Raw genomic sequence first — 20,760 nt, 5'->3', positions numbered from 1 at the left:
GCAGTGCCCAAGGCCAAGCTGGACATTGGGGCTTGGGGCAGCCTGGGACAGTGGGAGGTGTCCCTGGCCTTGGCAGGGGTGGAATGAGGTGAGCTTTAAGGTGCTTGCACCCCAAACCATTCTGTGATCTCTTTGTTAATTGTCAGCACGTTGCTGTTTGTTGGCTTGTATAAAACACTAGAAAGGACAATGAACTTTCCTGTACTGGGATGTGTTTTAGGAAGTGAAGAATGTTCATTGTGCAAGAGTTGAGGTAGAAAAGGAGTCACTAGAAAAAGAATGTGTTGGAGCCTGAGAGCTTTGTTGTTTTATCAAAAACATTTAAGTCAGATGTTTCCCCTCTTTCATCAGCAAATCCAAGTGTGCATACTGATTATCCTGTATTTGCAACTCAGAGTTGTAAATTGCTGCATTCAGCTGGGGCCGTTTACCATCTGAAAGAAATAATTAAAAGCTTTCTTTCTCTTGCTTAAGATTTAAACATGTATTTAAAGATGAGATCATGCTTTCATGGTGGTCAGAGTTTCTTTCTATATTTGTGTGGGGTGGCCCCAGAAATGGGTGTACGAGGGTCTGGTGTGCTGTGTTTCCTTTAATTACATGTTTGTTTGGGGAAAGATGGTTATTCCAAGCCTGTGTCTTTGCCTAGTTCCATCCTCCCAGCCCCAGTGTAGCAGGAGCTGTGCCCACCCCAGTGTGCAGTTCAGCCATATGTGCCTCTTATTTATAGCTCATGCGTGAAGGGAGCTATTCCAAAGTGGTAATTTCTGTTCTGGTGGTGGCACATAAATACAAGTGTATGTGAGCAGCTCCTTCTCCCTGAACGAGGATGTGACACATCCCAGTCACCCTACTCGGGAACGCTCGAGTCCAGACAAACTGGGAGGCTCTGTCTGATGCTTCAGACACTCAAGAGCTCAATTAATTTACAGATGATAATTTGTCTTCAGCTCCTGCAGATACAGATGCCACCTTTACTCAGCCTCTCTTGAGTCTCCAATGCAGTTGGAGAGAGACTTATTTACAAGGACATGGAGTGACAGGACGAGGGGGAATGGCTTCAAACCGACAGAGAGCGGGTTTAGATTGGAGAAAATTCTTCCCTGTGAGGGTGGGGAGGCCCTGGCACAGAGAAGCTGTGGCTGCCCCATCCCTGGAAGTCCCCAGGCCAGGTTGGACAGGGCTTGGAGCAGCCTGGGACAGTGGAAGGTGTCCCTGCCCATGGCAGGGGTGGCACTGGATGGGCTTTAAGGGCCCTCCCAACCCAAACCAGTCTGAGATTCTGTGATTCTATGGAGTTCCATTTCTGTAATTTGTTGGGAAAATGGCATATCCTACTGCACTATAAATGCAGCTGTGCAGCATTTTCCAGCTGTGCTGTACAGCTTGTGTCACCTTAAAACAAGTTTCCTTCCAGCTGCCTGTATTTTCTGTATGTGTAATTTCATAAAGTCACTGAGCACAAGGAATGAAAGACTGGCTTTAAAAAGAAAACAAGAACACAAGTTGTGGAAGCCCAGAGTCGTTTGGGATGGAAGGACCTTAAAGCTCATCTTGATCCAGCCCCTGCCATGGGCAGGGACACCTTCCAAAGATCAGCTTGCTTCTAAGCCCTGTCCAACCTGGCCTTGGACACTTCCAGGGATGGGGAGCTACAGCTTCTCTGGGCAAGTAATACAGTAGGTGTTCCAGCAACATAAATGTTATATTCTGAAGTTATTGACTCCTTTATAAGTTATTTTGTCTGGCCAATATTAATGCTGTGCATGCACTGGTTGTAGTTGGTGGCCGTGTGAACTGCTGGCCGTGCCCCGCTGGGGTTTTCTCCGGGAACAGGCTGTGATTCAGCAGGGAAGCATGCCAGGCCGGCATGGACAGCTGAAGCGGCCCCGTGCTCCCTTACACGCACAGCCAGACGGTGACAGCACGGGCATGGCTTTGGGACAAAGGGAGGTTAACTGCTCTTAACCAATTCCAGCCATAAAATACTCTGTAAATAAACAATAGCTGCCTGTAGTGCGTTATCACAGGACGGGCTGGGGTGAGAAGGGACCTTTAAATTCCTCTCGTTCCACCACCCTGCCAGGGGCAGGGACACCTTCCACAGACCTGGTTGCTCCAAGCCCCCTCCAACCTGGCCTTGAGCACTTCCCGGGCTGGGGCAGCCACAGCCTCTTGGGGAAACCTGTTCCACTCCACGCTCGCTTTTCCGGAGTGTGTCACCGGCAGGAGCACAGCCCCGATCCGGGCAGCGCCGTGGCAGGGGCTGCGTGTGGGTGCACCAAGTGAGTCAGGGTGACTTTGTTCCGGGATGGGCTCCGTGTTTGTCTCTTACTCATTAATTAGCGCAGCTGGAGCCGCTCGCACCGAGAGCTCGGCGGCGCGGGGAGGGTCAGGGTACCGTCCTTGCGTTCCGTGAGGACGGTGTGTTCCTTCGTGCTGCGTGACTGGAGCGCCCGGGCTGACACGGCTCATTCCCGGCGTGTTCCCGGCCCGTCCCCGGCTCGCGTGCGAGCCCGACGCACGCAGTGCCGTGCTCGGGGACATCCCTCCCTGCCGGGCTGAAACGAAACGCTCGGTGCGTGATAAATGAAACGCGAAGGGGCCTCTCGTCCTATCGCTCTCGGGAACTCCTTCGGGCGGCGCTTTCGGTTCTCGCCGCTGACAGCGGTGCGGGGCGGGGTGCGGCGGCCGGGCGGCCCGGGGTGGGCACGGGGCGTGCTGCAGCCTGGCCGGCGCCGCGGGGGGACCGGCCGAGGGCGGGGGAACCGGCCCGGCCCGCCCGCGCTCCGCCCCGGCCGGCGCTGCCGTCGCAGCTCTCGCGGCAGCGATACTTAAGCGGGCGGCGGAGCGAGTGAGGAGGAGCGCAGCGAGTTGGGGCGGGATGTGCGGCGGGACGCGTCCCTTGGTGCGGACACGGCGGTGCTGACCCCGCACCGGCCGCGGTCAGGGTGTCCCGGCGCGGCTCCGGCACCGCCCCAGCGCCCGCCTTGTTCATTACATCTCCCCCCAGCAGAAAAGTGGTTTCGCTCTGGAGTTACCGTGGATTTGGGTCAGAACGCGGGAGCCGCGCCGAGGGAGCCCGCGCCGGTAGGTCCCAGCTGCGCTGGGCTGGCTGCCCGGCAGCTCCGCCGTGCTCAGGTTCTGTCTCTGGGCTGGTGCTGTTATTGTTTATTGTTGAAACGTGTCTTAAGGCCAGCGGAGTGGCTTTCTTGAGCAGAGGAGGCGCGGCTCGCGTGCGATGGCGAGTGCGATGGCGAGCGCTCGGGGAGCGAACCCCCCCGGCGAGGCATCGGCGGCTGCTGAAGCTCGGCGTGCGGGGAGCATCGCTGCGGGGATCGCTCCTGCCTGCTGCTCCCGGGGCCGGCCTGCTGGAATGCTGAGACGGGAATGCCGGCAAAGCCCCGTACTCGTCCTTCTCGCCGCTTTATTTTTAGAGTCGTTGGGGGATCCGGCTCTGCTCACTAAGGCAGTTCTGTAAAAATAGCAGCAAAACTTAAATGCTGATCAAGTGAGGAATATAAATATTGAAATAGCAGCAGAGGTATGGCTGAACAAGATCAGAAGTCACTTGCTCAGCACCTTGGCACTGCAGGGGTCCTTGAGACCTGGCCGATCCTCTTGCTCCTCGCCGGGGCGGTGAGACCTGGGCTGCATGAACGGGAACATCTCATTCTCTTTGGAGTCGAGGATTTTTAAACCCTTGGAGTTACTTGAAGGTGCCTTTGGTGGTTTGGAGGAATTGCCTGGTGTCTGTGGAAGAATAACAGATACACCGATGATTTTGGGTTTAACTGCCAAACAGATATACCACTTGCTTTAAATTTAATCTAAAAAATGGGAAAATTTGAGAGGTACAGCTTTTTTTTTTTTTCTTTTCCTGGCAATCCTGACGTGCTGTTTCCCAGGGAAATGGAAAAGCCTTACAAATGAAATGTTCCAAAATACGGAAGACTCAATGAGAAATTTTCCAGAGCAAATCATCAGTAGTAAGAGATTGTTGCCAAATTTTCTCTGTTTTCTGGGATTTTGTTTTGAAGTGAGGAGTAACTTTGCTCGGAATGCATTTATCCAGGAAGTAATCCTTAATGTGCTCCACTCTGAGCATTGAGCCTGCATATGAGATTGAAGCAGGTTTAATTAAATGTAATCAAATATTACAGGATTCCTGATTAAAAGGCGTAGCACCTGCTTTTGGTGACGTACGAGACACACTGCTTATTTGTGCTTTAAAAAAATACACTTCTGCAGCTTGCAAATAATGTTTTTCTCAGTTCCTGAGTAACTACCACCCTTCTGTTTGCTTCCCTGCCCTGTTTTAATTCCTGTTGCCCGGCGTGGCGAGAGGCAGAGGAGCGCGATGTGTCACCACCGGGTGACCGGGTGCCACAGAGCAGGGCCACGGGGGGGTGCGGGCGGGGACGGGGCGGCGGCGGCAGGAATGGGCTGTGAATTGCTCAGAACCACGCCGGGGTGACATCCTGGCCCCCGCTGAAACCCGTGTGAAGTTCGCCGCGGGTTTCCGCGCAGCCAGCGGCTCCCCGGCGGTGCTGCCGGTGGGAGTGGGAGGTGGCACGAGGGAGGACACATGCGAATGGAATGGGAATGTGTAGGTTTGCTCCTCTGGTGGGAGAGGAAATGGTGCAGGAATGTCTGAAATGTGGGGGGGACTTGTCTCATGCTCCTCAGGTCTGCGTGTGAGGGAGGCACAGAAATCAGCACTGTCATGTTCGCTTTTGTGGAGTAGAATGAATCCAAGTGCTCTTGTTTATTGAACATCCTGACAGGGAGGAGGCGTCGGACCACCCCCCTTTCCTGCCCACCCTCGGGGGACTGTGTGCGTGCCTGAGTGTCTCAGAGCCTGGATGTGCGGGGAGATGAGGAGTGTGGGTTTGGGATTAATTAGCCGGAGTTTAGCTGTTTTCAAGCTTTACGTGCCTGAGGGCTACCCGCAGTCACAGCGAGGGGAGGAGTTTGCTGTTGCTGGCTCGAAATCCTCTCCAGGGGTGATCTTGTTCGTGTTAACCATGAGCAATTAGAGAGATTAACTGTCTTGTTTTCTTTTCTGCCCTAGATTGATTCTTGGGAGGCTCTGGGACATTTGAAAGTGATTTGGAGAGAGAAAAGTGTGTGTCCGATGGACACCGAACCCCAGCCAGCGTGTGTGGTGCCCCAGGCTCCCTGCCCAGGAATGAAGTGCTCTCCTTCAGAGGACTTTTCTCCTCAGGTGAGGCTGTCTGAAAAGATCCCACCCGTGAAGCCTTGCTTCAAGAAGAAGCAGCAAGTGCAGAAGAGACTGGACACACAAACTTTGCGGGCTTTGCGGCCGATCTTTACCAGCTTGCTGGGAGCTGGCACCTTGGGTAGGGTCTTTGTGCCCCGAGGCCAGCGTGGTGGCCATGGTGATTTATGTGAACCTGCTGTGAAAAAGACTCTGGACCTCGGTACCTCTTGCCCCCAGACAGAAAATAATGTGACTGTGCTGATGCCAGCAGCTCCAGATGTGCAGGGTCAATTGCCAGGAGCTCATCCTTCCCCCGGGCATCGTGAGCAGGACGTCCAGTCAGGAGAGCAAAGTTTCTCCCCAGAAACGCCTGGAACTGCTGCTGATAATGGTAATGAATCATTCCAGGATCATCCTTTGCACCCAAGTGCTAGTGACGGTGCAGCTTGTCCTTTGTTCCCTGACAAGGTTCTGGAAAGCTACACATCTAGCTTACTGCAGGAGAACAGCTGTCCCATGCAATACAACTTGACCCCGAGCAATAAATTCAGTGCTGGGATATTTCAGGATAAAAGTGAAGAAGCTTCCCTTGACCTGGTGTTTGAGCTCTTGAACCAGCTGCAGTATCACACCCACCAGGAGGATGGGATTGAAATCTGTGTGGATTTTCTCCAGGGCACTTGTGTTTATGGCAGTGATTGTCCCAAGCATCACACAGTGTTACCCTATCACTGGCAGGTGAGGAGGACAGTAACTCAGAGGTGGCAAAGTGTGACCAACGATTCCCAGGAGCACCTGGAAAGGCTTTACTGCAACCCTGACAATGACAAGATCAAAGTCAAGTATCGGTAGGTAACTGAATTTACTCCTTTGCTGGGAAGGGTGCAGAAATTTAACAGGATGTGCCTCTTTTTTCCCTGATATTTGTGTCCAAGTGTGTTAGGAACCCTGGGATGATGTTTCCTGATTTATAGCCAACAAGTTTAACTCAACCAAAAATTCTTGTACACCTGTAAAACTGTTGTTTAGCATCTGGAATGTGTTCTTGGAGGACTTGGCGTGTGTGAAATAAGAAAACTTCAGCTCTGTAGGAATTCAGAGACTGTTGTGCAATGCTGTGCTTGTTCTTGGTGTTCCTAATTAGTCTTTTCTCTGCATTAGACAAAGTGGCAGCATGAAAGAGCCTTGGCAGCGCTGGGGACAGGAATGACAGAGCAGTTGCTCTCTGCCACTGTGAACACAGACTGGCTGTGCACTCCCAGCACAGTCTGTGCCATTCCACCCCAGGCAGCTAAACCAGAGGGGAGCTCTGGGGAGACCTTTGGAAATGTCATATCACTGCAAGTAAATGGGGGTGTTTCAGCTAATTCCCTGTGAGCAACCTGAGCCACCCTGGCAGAAATGCTGATCATCTCCACTATTAAAGCAGCTATTGAAGTTATTGTTTTCTCTGTACAGAGCTGTGTTTATTGACTCATTTTCTAAAATTAGCCAACAGCTGTTAACTTGATGTGGTTGTGTGACTGGTGCACCCCGAGAGCTAAAACTTCTTCAGCTTCTCCCCTGCAGGTTCCACTTTGAGGAGCAGTGGGGAGGAGTGATGTTTACAGAGTCCAGTCAGTGCAGGGTGCGGGCTGGTTTGGTTTCTTTTCTGGAGGAAGTGTGTGATGCACATTGTGGCAGGGCAGATAAGAGAGGAGAAGTTTGCCAGGCTGGCACAGCTCCAGTTCTCAGCGATGCTTCTGTAGTGAAAACTTCACGCTGCCTTTGCCACACTGCCCAAATCCTTCGGGGTTCTGCTCACTGCCTCTTCTTCCAGTTCCTGAAGGAGTTATATCCCTGCTTTCTCAATATTTTATTTTCATTTATTAAGCTGAGATTTCTCATTCGGCACCAGAGACCAAATCTAGTGCTTAAAGTCAGCATTAGTCTTTACTCTCACTTAATTTGATGCTGGATTAGACACTAAATTCACCCTTTTTCATAGACTCAAACTGGTCTGGGATGGAAAAGACCTTAGAGATCACCCAGTGCCAGCCCCTGCCATGGCAGGGACACTTTCCACTATCCCAGGTTGCTCCAAGCCCTGTCCAGCCTGGCTTTGGACACTGCCAAGGATCCAGGGGCAGCCACAGCTTCTCTGGGCAACCTGTGCCAGGGCCTTTTTAGTGATGGCAATATCAGAATATGGATACTCCACACTGAAAATGAAGTAGGATATGTAGTAGGGAACAACCATATTTTATAGAATTGTCTCGAAGAAAAATGCCAGTCTTCAAAAAAATTGAAAAATCTTTTAAGTGCATAGCAGATAAAATTTGCTGTATTTTACAACAAACTTCTATTTCCCAAGTATTTGAAATTATTTCTGAAAACAAAATAGCACAGCCAGAGCCAAGCCTATTAAATGATTTAACTTTGAGCTCTGTGCAAATGAGCAAATGGTTTTCTTTTAGAAGTTGTGTCACCAAATCCATCACTGCACATGAGCTCTGTGTCCTAAAGGATGGACTTGGAAGTGTTACTGGTAAAGAACACAGTGCTTGGTCATGGCTTAGTCATCCCCAGCCTGGGAAGCTGCTGTGCAGTGACATCGCCCTTGCACTGGGTGTGCAGGTCCCAGCCTGGTGGGGCTGCTGGGCCTGAGGAACACAGAGTTTCTGCCTGTCTGATCCAACTGGGGACAGGGTTGGCAGGTGTGTGCCAGAGACAGAACGTTCCCTCGGTGTGAGGGAAGGCAGAGGAGCAGCGTGGGCTCGGGACAGCCCGGTGGGGCACTGCCCTTGGGGTGAGGCACAGCCTGGGAGTGCAGACCTGACCTTGTTGGGCTGAGTGGGTTCTGCCAAACTGCAGATTTACACTGGATATTGGGGAAAAATTCCTCCCTGTGAGGGTGGGCAGGCCCTGGCACAGGGTTCCCAGAGAAGCTGTGGCTGCCCCTGGATCCCTGGCAGTGTCCAAAGCCAGGCTGGATGGGGCTGGGAGCAGCCTGGGATAGTGGAAGGTGTCCCTGCCCGTGGCAGGGGTGGAATCAGCTGAGCTTTAAGATCCCTTCCAACCTTGGAAGAGCTTCACGTGTCAATAAGTGTCAGTGAGACCTTTGGAGTGAAGTTCTATTTAAGACCAGAGCTGCTGATTTCAAACTTTGAATCTGATCCTCCTTAGAGCTTTGACTTGCCAAGGTTTTAAGCCAGGTTTTGAGGTGGGAGGTCAGTGTTCTACTGTGTATGATTGCCAGCTTCTTCTTATGCAGCATCACGTTGTGTGAGGAGCTCCAGCTGCCCGGTGGTCCCTGCAGGCTGCTGCCCGTGTCCCGCGTGTGCTGCGTCTCCGGGGAGCCGCGAACGTGCCCCGCCAGCGCCGCGTCCCGTGGTTACGGCATTATTTGTTAAAGCCATTAATCTCCCGTGGTCAGACGAGCTTTGCAGGCCTGTCTGCTCCCTGGCAGCCGGCAGGAAACGCCTGCTCAGCACTTTGCCTGGCCAGCAGGGCTGCTGTTTATCCTGCTGCGTGTCCCACACGGTTTGGGCGGCGTGGCGAGTGGGATTGCAGCGTGCGCGCGGAATCCTGGCACCAGCGCTGCCCCCAGGGAGCTGGGCCCTTCCAGAAAGTGTTGGGCTATCAGCTCAATTAGGGAATGAGCTCTAAATTAGGGTGTTCTTCAAGGAGCTATTTATATAAACCTGCCTTCCTCTTAATTACTGGGATGAGTAATGATGGAGATAAGTTATTGAGATGAATAATGTAAAATATACATTAAGCTGTTGCCTCTCACCTAAGGGAATGTGATCTCAGAGGAGTGGTAAACCTTGTTTAGTTACTTTTTAATGCAACTCCTTCAGCTACTTCTTGCAGTTTGGCCTCAAACTGAGTATTTGTCATAAATTACTTATGTTTTTTGTATTCTTAAGTCTGCCAACTATGTAGAGCCACATACCAAGCTATCTGAAAAATGGGGGAACATCAACTTAAGCAGGTTAAAGTACTTGGAAGCACTCAGGTTTTCTTCCTAGATGTGAGGAGAGGCCCTGGAGAAGTTCCAGCTTGCAGCAGAGAGAGCAGTGCCAAGTGCTGCTTTCCAGCGGGAGATGCCCACGTTGGGATATTTTAAGATGCTCTTTGCTGAGGGGAAATACTTGGCTGAGGAGCTGAGCAGGTTTCCCCACACACACACCTGTCCTATCATGCACACATTGCTTTTCAAAGCAAGCAACAGCATTAGAGATTACAGGAGGATTTGTTTAAAAAAACTCTGCGGTTCCTGACCCAACAGTTCCCTCCGCTTTGGCTGAAAATTCCACTCTTTCTCTTGGCAAAAAGGTCTCCCAGCTCGCCTGACACAGCAGCTTCTTGCTGTTGCTTTGATTTCTTTCCTTTTTCTTTCTTTTTCCTGTAATTTCCGTAAGTTTTATGAAATGGCTCCTTCGAGCTAGAAGGGAGGCCAGGGTAGAACGGCTGCAGTGAGGGAAAAGCAGATGGGTCTGCAGTGGGGCGTGTTGTGCCTGGGAGCTGTTCTCTCCCTACGCACTCGGGGTTCCTGGGTGAAGTCAGTAAATAGCAACAGGACAAGAGGAAACTCAAGCTGTCCTGGGGAGGTTCAGGTCGGATATCAGGAGGAATTTCTCCATGGAAAGGGTGGTCAGGCACTGGAAGGGTCTGTCCGGGGAGGTTTGGAGTCCCCATCCCTGGAGGTGTCCAAGGAATGAGTGGACATGGCACTCAGTGCTCTGGGCTGGGGACAAGGTTGGACTCGGTGTTCTTGGAGGTCTTTTCCAACCGAAATGATTCCAGGACTCTGTGACCATGGTGTGTTCCAGTGGACTTATCAGTGGGCATGTGAAGGGACTGGGAAGGAAGGGCATGGACACAGTGAAATGTACAGGAAACGGGTTTTCCTTCATTCCTCTGTGTGTGGGATGGCTGCCATCTCTGGTGCTGACAGAATGTGCTTGATGTGTTAAAATCATACAGAGCACAGTGGAGGCATTTCAGGCATGGAATCACGGAATCAGAGTGGTTTGGCTGGGAAAAGGCCTTAAAGCCCATCCAGTGTCACCGCTGCCATGGGCAGGGACACCTCCCACTGTCCCAGGCTGCTCCAAGCCCCAATGTCCAACTTGGCCTGGGACACTGCCAGGGATGGTGCAGCCACAGCTGCTCTGGGGCAGGAGTTGTTTGGGGAGTTCTGCAGGTCCCTGGCCCATTAAATAGTTAAATTTCAGAAGTTTTCTGTGTGATCCACACAGCTGCCACAGTGTGTGAGATAAGGCATGTGTTAGTGATAATACGGAGATGAGAAACCAGCTGAGAGTCCCTCTGCCTGAATTTGGGGGAGGTTCTTGGCTGTACCCTCTGAGAGGTTTGGAGCTGCTTTTCATTCCTTTCTAGGAGGAATGCAAGAGCCTCGAAAGAAACTCCTGTGAAGTGATTCTGGCAGTGTTTGCCTTGTGCTGTGTGGGTTCCTTTTTGCTGCGCTTTGGAGCACCAAAAAAGCACCATTTCCGTATGAAACGAAACTAATTAGCTCCTAGCTGCACAAACGCAGGGAAGCCCTGAGTGCTGTGTGGAGCAGCCGAGGAACCAGCAATCACTGTCATCCCTCCTCTTGTTTCCTGTCAACAAACAGATTGCAGACTGGGGAACAGCTGTCACCTGGCTGCAGGTTGAGGTCAGGCTGTTCCCTGGCAATCTGAAACAAAGGTCTGGGATGGCTGCAGGGATTGCTCACAGGAGCTGCTCCCAGGTAACGCAGCAGGCACAGTGCTGTGACAGGACTGCCCTGTCCGGGACCAAGGGCGAGCACAAAGAGGCTCTGACAATGATTTGCTCAGCAGGAGCAGTGATCGAGAAGTTCCTTCCTGCTGGGTACTCGGATTTGTTGAAATCAGGAGGGATTTGAGCTGAGTAGTAATAGAGAATCTGATTCTTGTAGTCATGTGTACACAGGAGTGCTATTTTTTTTTTGGGAAGCTGTTTGTGGAAGGTGTGACAATGAGCATTCATTTTTAGGAAAAGCCTGGAGTGCCAGGACAAGGGGGAATGAATTCCCACTGCCAGAGGGCAGGGATAGGTGGGATATTGGGAAGGAATTCCTGGCTGTGAGGGTGGGGAGGCCCTGGCACAGGGTGCCCAGAGCAGCTGTGGCTGCCCCTGGATCCCTGGCAGTGTCCAAGGCCAGGTTGGACACTGGGACAGTGGAAGGTGTCCCTTACCATGGCAAGGGTGGTACTGGATGGGCTTTAGAGTCCCTGCCTGTATCAGCTCTGCAGCCACTCAGAGCTGTGCTTGTGCTCCTCTAAAACATCAATAGTTTAGGTTGGAAAGGGCCCTTAAAGGTCATCCAGTCCCACGCCCTGCCAGGAGCATCTTCCACCGATTTAACAATGAAAGCAAACAAACAAACCTCTCCCAAACACATCCACATCCGGAGCAGCTCAGAGCCCTTTAACCCAGCAAGCCTGGACAGGGACACCGTGTTTGTGCTCCCCTGCAAAGGAGGGGAGCTGGGGTTTGAGTCGGGAAATAGGGTGGAATCCTTGGGAGAGGGGGATGTGTTCCACACCCTCGTTGCTGTGGAGTTTTAGAACTTTCCAGTGCCTCACAGCCCAGGCCCCCCCAACCCAGGACCTCGTGTTCAGGAGTGGGTTCTTGGGAAGAACAAACAACTTCTGGTACAGTCTCTTCTCCTCCAGCAGCCCTGCCCCAAGGACTTCCTGATCCAGAGCTGGGGGGGAGAGAGCTGGGGGGCTTACTATTTTTATTTTTATTTTCCCTGCCAGGCATTCATCTAAGCTGTGTGTATATATGTACACATACACATATATATGGGCCAGTGTGTCAGCAATTGTTTCAGATTTACAAGCTGGCCCTTCTCACTGTGAAAATTCCAGGAGATTGCTTTTCCAAGCACCCCAGTCACCAATTGTACAGGCAGGGAAAAACAGTCTTCCCAACTTCTAGAAAATAAACATGGGAAAAGCAGCAAAGCCACTGCTTTTGGATTCTTTTGTCCCCTAGGATGGAGCCTTTCAGCTGAGAGAGAAGTGTGTCTGTAGCACCTCTGCCATTCTGAGGTCTCACCTCCCACGTGGCCCACGGTCACCACAGAGAGAAGCAGCGTGACTTGATGAGGGGGCAGATTCAGTAAAATCTGGAGCTAATTTGCTGCCCTGGCACCTGCTGCCCCTCTCTTGGGGTTGAAATGAGGACACACTGCTAAGATTGAGGCTCAGATGGGTTGTTTGTGCTCTTGCCATGCTGCAGAGGTTGCTGTGTGCCTTCCACAGGCCGTGCAGCCCAGTCCTGGTTATTGCTGTGCTTTCACTCCTGTGTTGGGAAGAGCTGTTGGTGCACATCCCTTGGGAGTGTTCCCTGGGCCTTTTCCTCCCACTGTGGCTTTCGATGGGAGCACATTTGGCTGTGCTGTCTGAGCACTGCTGTTGCTATTTCAGTACCTGTGCTTCAGAATTAAACTCTTGGCTGGGTGTCCAGCTCTGGCACAGGCTGCCTGCTGGAGTCCCCATCCCTGCAGGGATTGAACAGCCCTGGGGACATGGGTCAGTGGTGGCCTTGGCAGTGCTGGGGCAATGGTTGGCCTCGATGGTCTGAGAAGGCTTTTCCAATTTAACCAAACCTGTGATTTCTCTGATCTTTTAAAGCCAATATCCTTTAAGAGACGTTTGGTTTCAGACAGGAGTTTGAACTCTCAGTCCCCCGCCCAAAGCTGGGCGCACCTCTGGGAGAGTCCTTCCCCTGCAGCTTCAAACAGGTGTACAAACAAGATGAAACCTTGCTGCTCTTGTGTGACCAGGAAGTGCAGGTGCCTGACTTGTCTCCTGCAGTAACTGAGCTCCGTGTGACTCTCCCAGCCCCGAGTGCAAAACCTTCTCGTGCCTGTCTGGCTCTTTGAAGCCCCTGAGGTCCCCAGGTTGTTGCTGGTGCAGAGAGGAACTAGCTTAGTCAGAGAGAGAACATGGCCAGTTTCAGCATGGCAGGGTGTCTGAGCGTGTGCTGAGTGTCACAGCTGTTCTGATGGGAACAGGGTTTCATTTCCTGCTCGGCCCCTGCCGCTCGCAGCGTTTCTGTTTTTTTCTGAACCTGTTTGCGGTAACTCACGGCACGTCCCCGAACTCGGAGAGCAGTTTCAAACCACATGTATTTTCAGAGCACTTACAAAACAGATTTCTCTACTCATCTATTTGTACATAACATCTCGAGAGTGTTTGCCTTGCTGAAGGGAAAGAGCCCGGGGGATTCTCGCATTAGGCTGAAGTTCTTCAGAAGGATGGAAGGAAGAGCCAAAATATCCTTATTTTGGCTGCACTCATCTGAAAAAGTTCATCAGTGTTATAACTCACCAGTCGATGAACCTGCTCAGTCCAGTGTCCTGGGAAGTTTATACCTTTGTGTTATTTCTGAAGTTTAGGGAACAGAGAAAATGGAACTTATTCGTGGGGTCATGTTCTGCTGTTGAGATCTCGTGGAGTTTTATTCTGAACTGTGCTGTTCTGCAGCACCAAATTTGGGCTGTGTGCCCTGTTCTTCCGGGAGTTCAACGTGCTCATTCTCTCTGTGCAAATAGTTCCACTGAACTGCTTTATTTTATAAATAGAGACCTTTATTTGGTGAGTTGGTGAGGAGAAATTCTTCAGAAATCTCTGTTCTCACCTCTCGCAGAGTCTCTGTGAGACCTTAACAAGAGCACGAAGTGCCAGGACAAGGGGAATGGCTTCAAACTGCCAGAGGGCAGGGCTGGATGGGAGATTGGGAAGGAATTGTTCCCTGGGAGGGTGGGCAGGCCCTGGCACAGGGTGCCCAGAGCAGCTGGGGCTGCCCCTGGATCCCTGGCAGTGCCCAAGGCCAGGCTGGACATTGGGGCTGGGAGCAGCCTGGGACAGTGGGAGGTGTCCCTGCCCATGGCAGGGGTGGGATGGGATGGTGGGATGGGATGAGCTTTAGGGTCCCTCCCAACCCAAACCATTCCATGATTCTAGGACTTTGGAGAAGTAATTTTAGTCTGGCTGAGTATCCATCCTTCCCACAGGCAGTTGGGAATAGTCATTCCTACCTTGGCAGTGGATGAGCTCAGGCTCTGTGGTGTTTGCAGGGGGTTTGACAAACATTTCTGTGGGGAAGGGCAGCTGTGTTTGCAGCCCAGGTTTCATGCTGCTCGTGCAAGGGGCAGTGGGAGGAACCTGGGCCCCACCAAGGATTTGAATGCATTTCCTGCTTTCCAAACCTCTGACAAACTGCAGCCTTCAGAACCTGCTCCTGCCACACTGACTCTTCCAGGAATGACAACACCAGATATTATTTTACATCATGTTAGCTACAAAATTCTCCTTTACATGGAATCATCAAATGGTTAGACTTGGAAGGGACCTTAAAGCTCATCCAGTGCCACCCCTGCCGTGGGCAGGGACACCTCCCACTGTCCCAGGCTGCTCCCAGCCCCAATGTCCAGCCTGGCCTTGGGCACTGCCAGGGATCCAGGGGAAGCCCCAGCTGCTCTGGGCACCCTGTGCCAGGGCCTGCCCACCCTCCCAGGGAAGTATTTCTCACTAATATCCAATCTAATCATGTTTTACACCTAATAATAAATTATTTGGGATAATAAGATGGGATTTAAAGTCCCTCCCAACCCAAACCATTCTGGGATTCTACACCTCAGACAAGTGCTGGGTTTGAGGTTTTGTCCCTCTGTGCTGAAAACCATGTGTTTAATGGGATACAAAATGTGAGAATTGTCTGTTTTTCCCGCTCTTCGCAGGGGCCAGGAGTTCTGGGTGGATCTGAACCTTATGAAATTATATGAAAGTGCAGAGTTCGACCAAATGCGGCGCCTGTCCACAGCCTCCTGCCCCAGCTCCAGCTCCAGCTGCTACACGGTGTGGAAGTACTTCTGCAGGGACCACTTTGGCTGGAGAGAGTACTCAGAGGTATGGCCCCCTTCCCTGCCCTGGAGCCCCGAACCCTCCTTACAGTGCACACTAAATACGTACATGCTCAGCCTGGTTCCTCTGCAAACACTCTGGGAGGTGATTTGGAGTTACTCTGAGGATGAGGAGGGTCAGTGTTCAACTGAGAAAGCAATGAAGGGACAGCTCTGCTGGCCTGGGTTATGGTTCTGTGATCCTTGAATTAGCCCTGAAAGCACCGGGGATGTGAGGGCTGGCCAGGCTGTCACACTGGAGAGCAAAGCAGCTTGTGGCAATACCAAGGGAGCCCTTCTGCAGCCTGATCTGGTTTTGTGACAGTGGCACCGTTTCTGCAGCCTTTAGAGCACCACCTCCACTCACCTTGGCAGCTTTTCATTGATTTCCCTGTCCCCAGAGCTCTGCTGAGGCAGGACAGGCACTGCCAGAGCTGTGGGGTGCAGCCCTTGGGCTGGGCACAGCTGATGTTTGGAATGAAACCTCATCAGCGTTGGCAGTCCCAGAAATAATTCCTGAGTGTAAGAACTGGAGAGAGCTGGGCAGAAATACCACAAATGACAGGTTTAGGGTGTTTGAGCTGCGAGGAGAACCGCAGGGCCTGGCTTTGTGCAGTGTAGAACAGGAATGTGAACTTTGGAGCGTGCGGTTTCTCACGTGTGCATTTCCCTTCCCTGTTTTCCCTTCCCCGTGTTTCCCCCGTTTTTCCCCCATTTTCCCCTGTTTCCCCCCCGTTTTTCCCCCGTTTTCCCCGTTCTAGCCGGTGGTGAGGCTGATCGAGGAGGCGAGCTGCCGCGGGCTGCGTGAGGTGCGCTTCGTCACCTGGCACAACCAGTACATCCTCAACATCAAGGACGGCTTCCAGCAGAACTCCTGCTTCCGCAGGGAGATCAAGAGGAGGCCCCTGCTGCGCTCCTGCGTGCTGCTCATGCCCTTCCTGCAGTAGGTATCCCGGGAAATGGGCAATTCCCGCTGCTCCGCGCTGGGCTGGCCGGGGCACTTGTGTTCCTGAGGCGTGGCAGGAAACCCGCACTGCCGGGTGGGAAATGGGAACGAGAATCCAAAATCTGGGTCATGCTGGCAGCTCCTGCCACTTTCCTAAATATTACATACCTGAGGAACTCCTTACTGTTATTTAATTTGTAATGTACCTTGGGGATGTTGGAACATCAGGTTTGCCGAATTCCTGTCCATTTTTCAGCATCCTGGGCTATGGAAGGTGTCCCTGCCTTGGCAGGGGTGGCACTGGATGAGGTTCGAGGTCCTGCCAGCCCACACCATCCTGTGGTGGTTTAATGGGAGCACTGGGTGTGCTCACAGAGCCCTCACCCCTCTGGTCCCGAGGGGAGGCTGGGTTTGGTTGCAGCCTCAGCACACGTGGGCTGGGAGGTGTTTTTATGTAGGGTTTTACAGGAAGGAAACCCCAAGTTATTAGAGAGAAACTGGAGGGTGCCAGTAAAAACCAAGAGTGGACTTGCTGGTAGAGCAGTCCTGGTTCTCATCCTAATGAAAAGTGGGGATTTCAGGGGTCCTCCTCGTGTTTTGCTGCCTGGGATCATTTTACCACAGTGATCTGCTAAAATGATGCAATTCCCAATTAATTCCCAGCTAATTTTGTTGGACCTTGAGGGCTCTGCACTCACGAGGGATTGACCAGAACTGTTTGTGCCAGCTACCAAACGTACAGACTAAACTCTGAGAGTCTGCTCTGCACCAAAGCTCATTCTGATTTTCTTTATCCAGAGCCCTTGTAAAGCTCACTTACACACACCGATTCTTGGCAAGAACAAGAGCATTTTAAATATTTATGGGATCTATCCTTAAGCAGTGTTGCCTCCACTTCCTACATGATGCTACCTGAGATTTGTTCTTTCCCTCACCTCCCACCTGCTTAAATCTGTTCTAAAATTGGAAAAGAATCCTTGAGTAGAAATGAAAAATGTTGACTTTTTAATGGCTTCCCCTGTAGAATAAATAATATAAATATTTTACACCAGTCAGAAGAACCAAACAATGTACACCAAAGGATTGCAGGATTTTTATTGGATTTGATGTCTTCCTCATTAATCCATGATTTACTGGCAATCTCTGCTTAGTCTTCCAGTCCAGTGTGAGTGATGAGGCCCTACAGGAATATTTTTTTACCCATTTGCCTATCAAAGAGGAAAAACAAATTAAAAACAAATGCACACGTTGGTATTTGATTGCTATTTTAATAATAATTCTTAGAACAAAATCCATTTTCTGGGTTTCTGCTCAACTGTTAATAAGCAGTGAGAAGAACTTTGAGTTAAGTCAGATCCATGCAAATGAAGGGAATCCTGGCCTTGGCCTCGAGCAGGAGGTATCAGCCACTGAGCATTCAGTGTTTCTGCCCTGAGAGGTGGGAGGTCTGTCACAGCTTTCCATGTGTTGATTTAAAAACAGACCTTTTTCCACCAGACTTCCCCTCTCCCAACCGTTTTCCTTGGATTTGATTTGATTTCTGCCCATCTGTGGGGTTTGGAGAGCAGCTCCGCCCTGGGCACCTGGGCTCTGCTCTCTCCTGCTGCCTGCTCTGGGGCACGGGGGGGTTGACAGCTTTTCCTAGGGAAATACTTTGGGAAAATACTTCTTGGTGGACTTTGGAGCTTGCTCCACGTGTTCTTGCAGCTGCAGGAGCTGTGCTGGTGTGAGCCAGGGCCCAGCAGGCGCTGCACAGTCCCAGTGTTCCCCTTGGTGTAGGAGGGAGAATCCAGGGAGCAAGGATTTACTCAGCTGAGTAAGGGCTGCTCACTGAGGTGGGATCAGGGCAGCATAAACCACAAAGGCCTCTTGCCTCAGTGTAGCAGCTTCCAGAGCGTGAGGATTCTGCAGAGCTGCAGGTGGGTGGGAGCAGAGTCCTGCTGGTCCCCTCCGCTGGCTTTTCCAAGGGGGTTTTTCTGGCATCCATGGGGCTCCCTGGCCACAGCTCCCTCCCTCAGCCCTGCCTGTTCACCGGGCAGCATTCCTAGAGGAGGGGCAGGAGAAGAACCAGCTGCAAATGCAAATCCACATCTGGCTGTGCAAATGGCAGTAAGAGTCTTCCTGGGTTGGGAAGGGGCCTTAACTCCCACCCAGTGCCGCCGCTTGCCAGGGGCAGGGACACCTTCCATAGCCCAGGTTGCTCCAAGCCCTGTCCAACATGGCCTTGGACACTTCATGGTAATCAGAGGCTTTTCAGCCACGGTGGGGATGAACTGGAGGTGACTGGAGGCTGCTGTGGGTGTCTGAGCACAACCTTTGTCCGTCCCCCAGGACCCTGGGCGGCAGCTCCGCGGTGCCCTCCCTGTGCTCCGACCCCGCCTCTGCACAGGACTTGTCCCCAGCTGCTGTCACCTCTCCCAGCTTCTACCCCGAGACCTGGATTGGCATGGATCCAGCTCAGGACTTCATCCAAGTGCCTGTTCTGAAGGAAGACAAAAGCTATAGAACCATTTATAACCTGTTCCACAAGACTGTGCCAGAGACCAAATACAAGATTTTGAAAATCCTGCGAGTGCAGAACCAGTTCCTCTGGGAGAAGTATAAAAGGTAAGAGAATGCAATTCCAGTTCTTTTATAATGGATATTCCTAGAGGGGGAATTTTATAAGAGAGATTTGTATCTCCTCTCACAGCTCTGCTCTTCCAGAGGGTGACGCCGTAATGAAAACAGCTTCTCCCCGGCTGACCTGCAGCGAATACTCACCTTCACTTCCCACTTTCTGTTCCAGGAAAAAGGAATACATGTCCAAGAAGATGTCTGGGCTGGACAGGATCATGAACGAGCGGCACCTGTTCCATGGCACATCCCAGGACGTGGTGGACGGGATCTGCAAGCACAACTTCGACCCGCGGGTGTGCGGCAAGCATGCCACCATGTTCGGCCAGGGCAGCTACTTCGCCAGGAAGGCCAGCTACTCCCACAACTTCTCCAAACGCTCCCCCAGGGGCATCCACTTCATGTTCCTGGCCAAGGTGCTCACGGGCAGGTACACGGTGGGCAACCACACCATGAGGAGGCCGCCGCCCGTGGAGCCCGGCAGCATCACCAGCGACCTCTACGACTCCTGCGTGGACAATTACTTTGAGCCCCAGATCTTTGTTATCTTCAATGATGACCAGAGCTACCCCTATTTTATCATCCAGTACGAAGAAGTCAGCAGCACTGTCTCCATCTGACAGCCTGTGCTGCTCCTTCGCAAAGTCTCACCTGGCAGCCATTTGTGTGGGGGAAATAAAATCTGGGCACTTCCTAACTGCTGGAATGACTTGGAAGGAAGGAAATCTGAAGTGACCAACTGTGCACTTGGTGGTTGATTCCCTATGTGGAAATTGTACATATTTTTCCATTGTTTATAGTTGAAAATCTGTGCCTTTTGTTATAAAACACTGTTTATTTATGTTAGTAAATATTCGTGTTTCAGAATGTGTCTGTGGGTGTCATTTCAGTGGCGTTCTGTGCCTGTCACACTCTGATCTCAGAATTTCACCATGGCCATTTCTAGGGAATCAGAACCACATTTCATCCCAAGGATATTAAATTAGACATTCTCCCAACCACTACTTTGTATTACCATATTTCAGAGAGACTGGGAGAGAGATCACAAAACTACCCCCTGCTCATACTTTGCATTATTAAACAGGAGAACACAAATAGCTCATTTTTGAAAATTCAGAAGAGATTAGCATGGTCAGTGGGGAGGGTTTAAAGCCTAGGACGGCTTCCCAGCAGCTGCTGGGACACAGAGTCTGTCACTTGTTGGGGTGGGACTGACTCTGTAATTGTTCACCTCAAGTCCTGTGGTTTGGATGTACCTGAGGTGCCTTGTCCTCACTGGGACCTTTACAAGGAAGGGTGTCTCCCTCTCGAGGCTCCTGCAGTAGCACAGGTGTGGCCGAGGAGCCCTCGCTGCCCTCCAGGAAGCTCCTGTGGGGCTCAGGTGGCTCCCTGGGATGGGAAGGGACCTTCAGGCTCAGTGTCCTGGGGCTCTCCTGAAACTCAGCTGGGCCTGGCTGGAGCTGTGCTTTGGGACAGCCTGCTCCACATCTGCTTGCTGGGGCCTCACAGAAACGTGTTCTGCCATGGGAGAGAATCCCCTGCTCCCACCAGCACCCCACTGCTGGTTCCTCTCCTCCAGATCACTCCTGGTTTCCTGTAGGTCAGCTCAGCTGCAGATGAGCAGAGGGGGAAGACACAACCAGCTGGTTCCAGTTGACCCCAATCTCCTGGAGGCTCTTGGCAGTGCTGGGAGAGCTGACACTGGGGGTGGGGACATTGGCACGGTGGGATGGGAGCTCCCAGCTGGGGTGTGCAACCTGGAGCTGCTCCTGCCCACAGCTCACATCCCATGGGATGGCTTTGGAAAGGTACCGGGGCCAGGGAGGAGGGGTGAGGGTGGCTGAGGAAAGGTGAGGTCACTGGTGGGCTGGGGGTGTCCGTGCAGCTCAGGGGGGTCTGCACCGGGGGCTGTGGTGGCTTCAGAATGGAGATTTGGGATTCACTTCAGAGCCAAAGCCTTGGAATGAGGGTTGCTGTTCCTGTGGGTTTGTGTTGAGTTGTTCCCTCGCTTGAGGCTCCTGACCAGGCTGGGCCTGGGATGAA

The 20,760-nt window shown here is 51.9% G+C and overlaps 1 protein-coding gene across 1 annotated transcript; it reads left to right on the top strand.

Moving 5' to 3' along the window:
• Positions 1-3,022: 3,022 nt before the first annotated feature.
• TIPARP (TCDD inducible poly(ADP-ribose) polymerase) lies at positions 3,023-19,584 on the top strand. Its single transcript, XM_082287689.1, has 6 exons — positions 3,023-3,090; positions 5,075-6,072; positions 14,994-15,162; positions 15,917-16,098; positions 18,433-18,708; positions 18,890-19,584. The coding sequence occupies exons 2-6, from the start codon at positions 5,138-5,140 to the stop codon at positions 19,335-19,337; spliced, it is 2,010 nt and encodes a 669-aa protein (XP_082143815.1). The 5' UTR covers positions 3,023-3,090; positions 5,075-5,137; the 3' UTR covers positions 19,338-19,584.
• The last annotated feature ends 1,176 nt before the right edge of the window (positions 19,585-20,760 follow it).

This window comes from Coloeus monedula (assembly GCF_965178545.1).
Source record: "Coloeus monedula genome assembly, chromosome: 10".
NCBI classification, from domain to species: Eukaryota; Metazoa; Chordata; class Aves; order Passeriformes; family Corvidae; genus Coloeus; species Coloeus monedula.
This window is presented reverse-complemented; position numbering and strand designations above follow the sequence as displayed.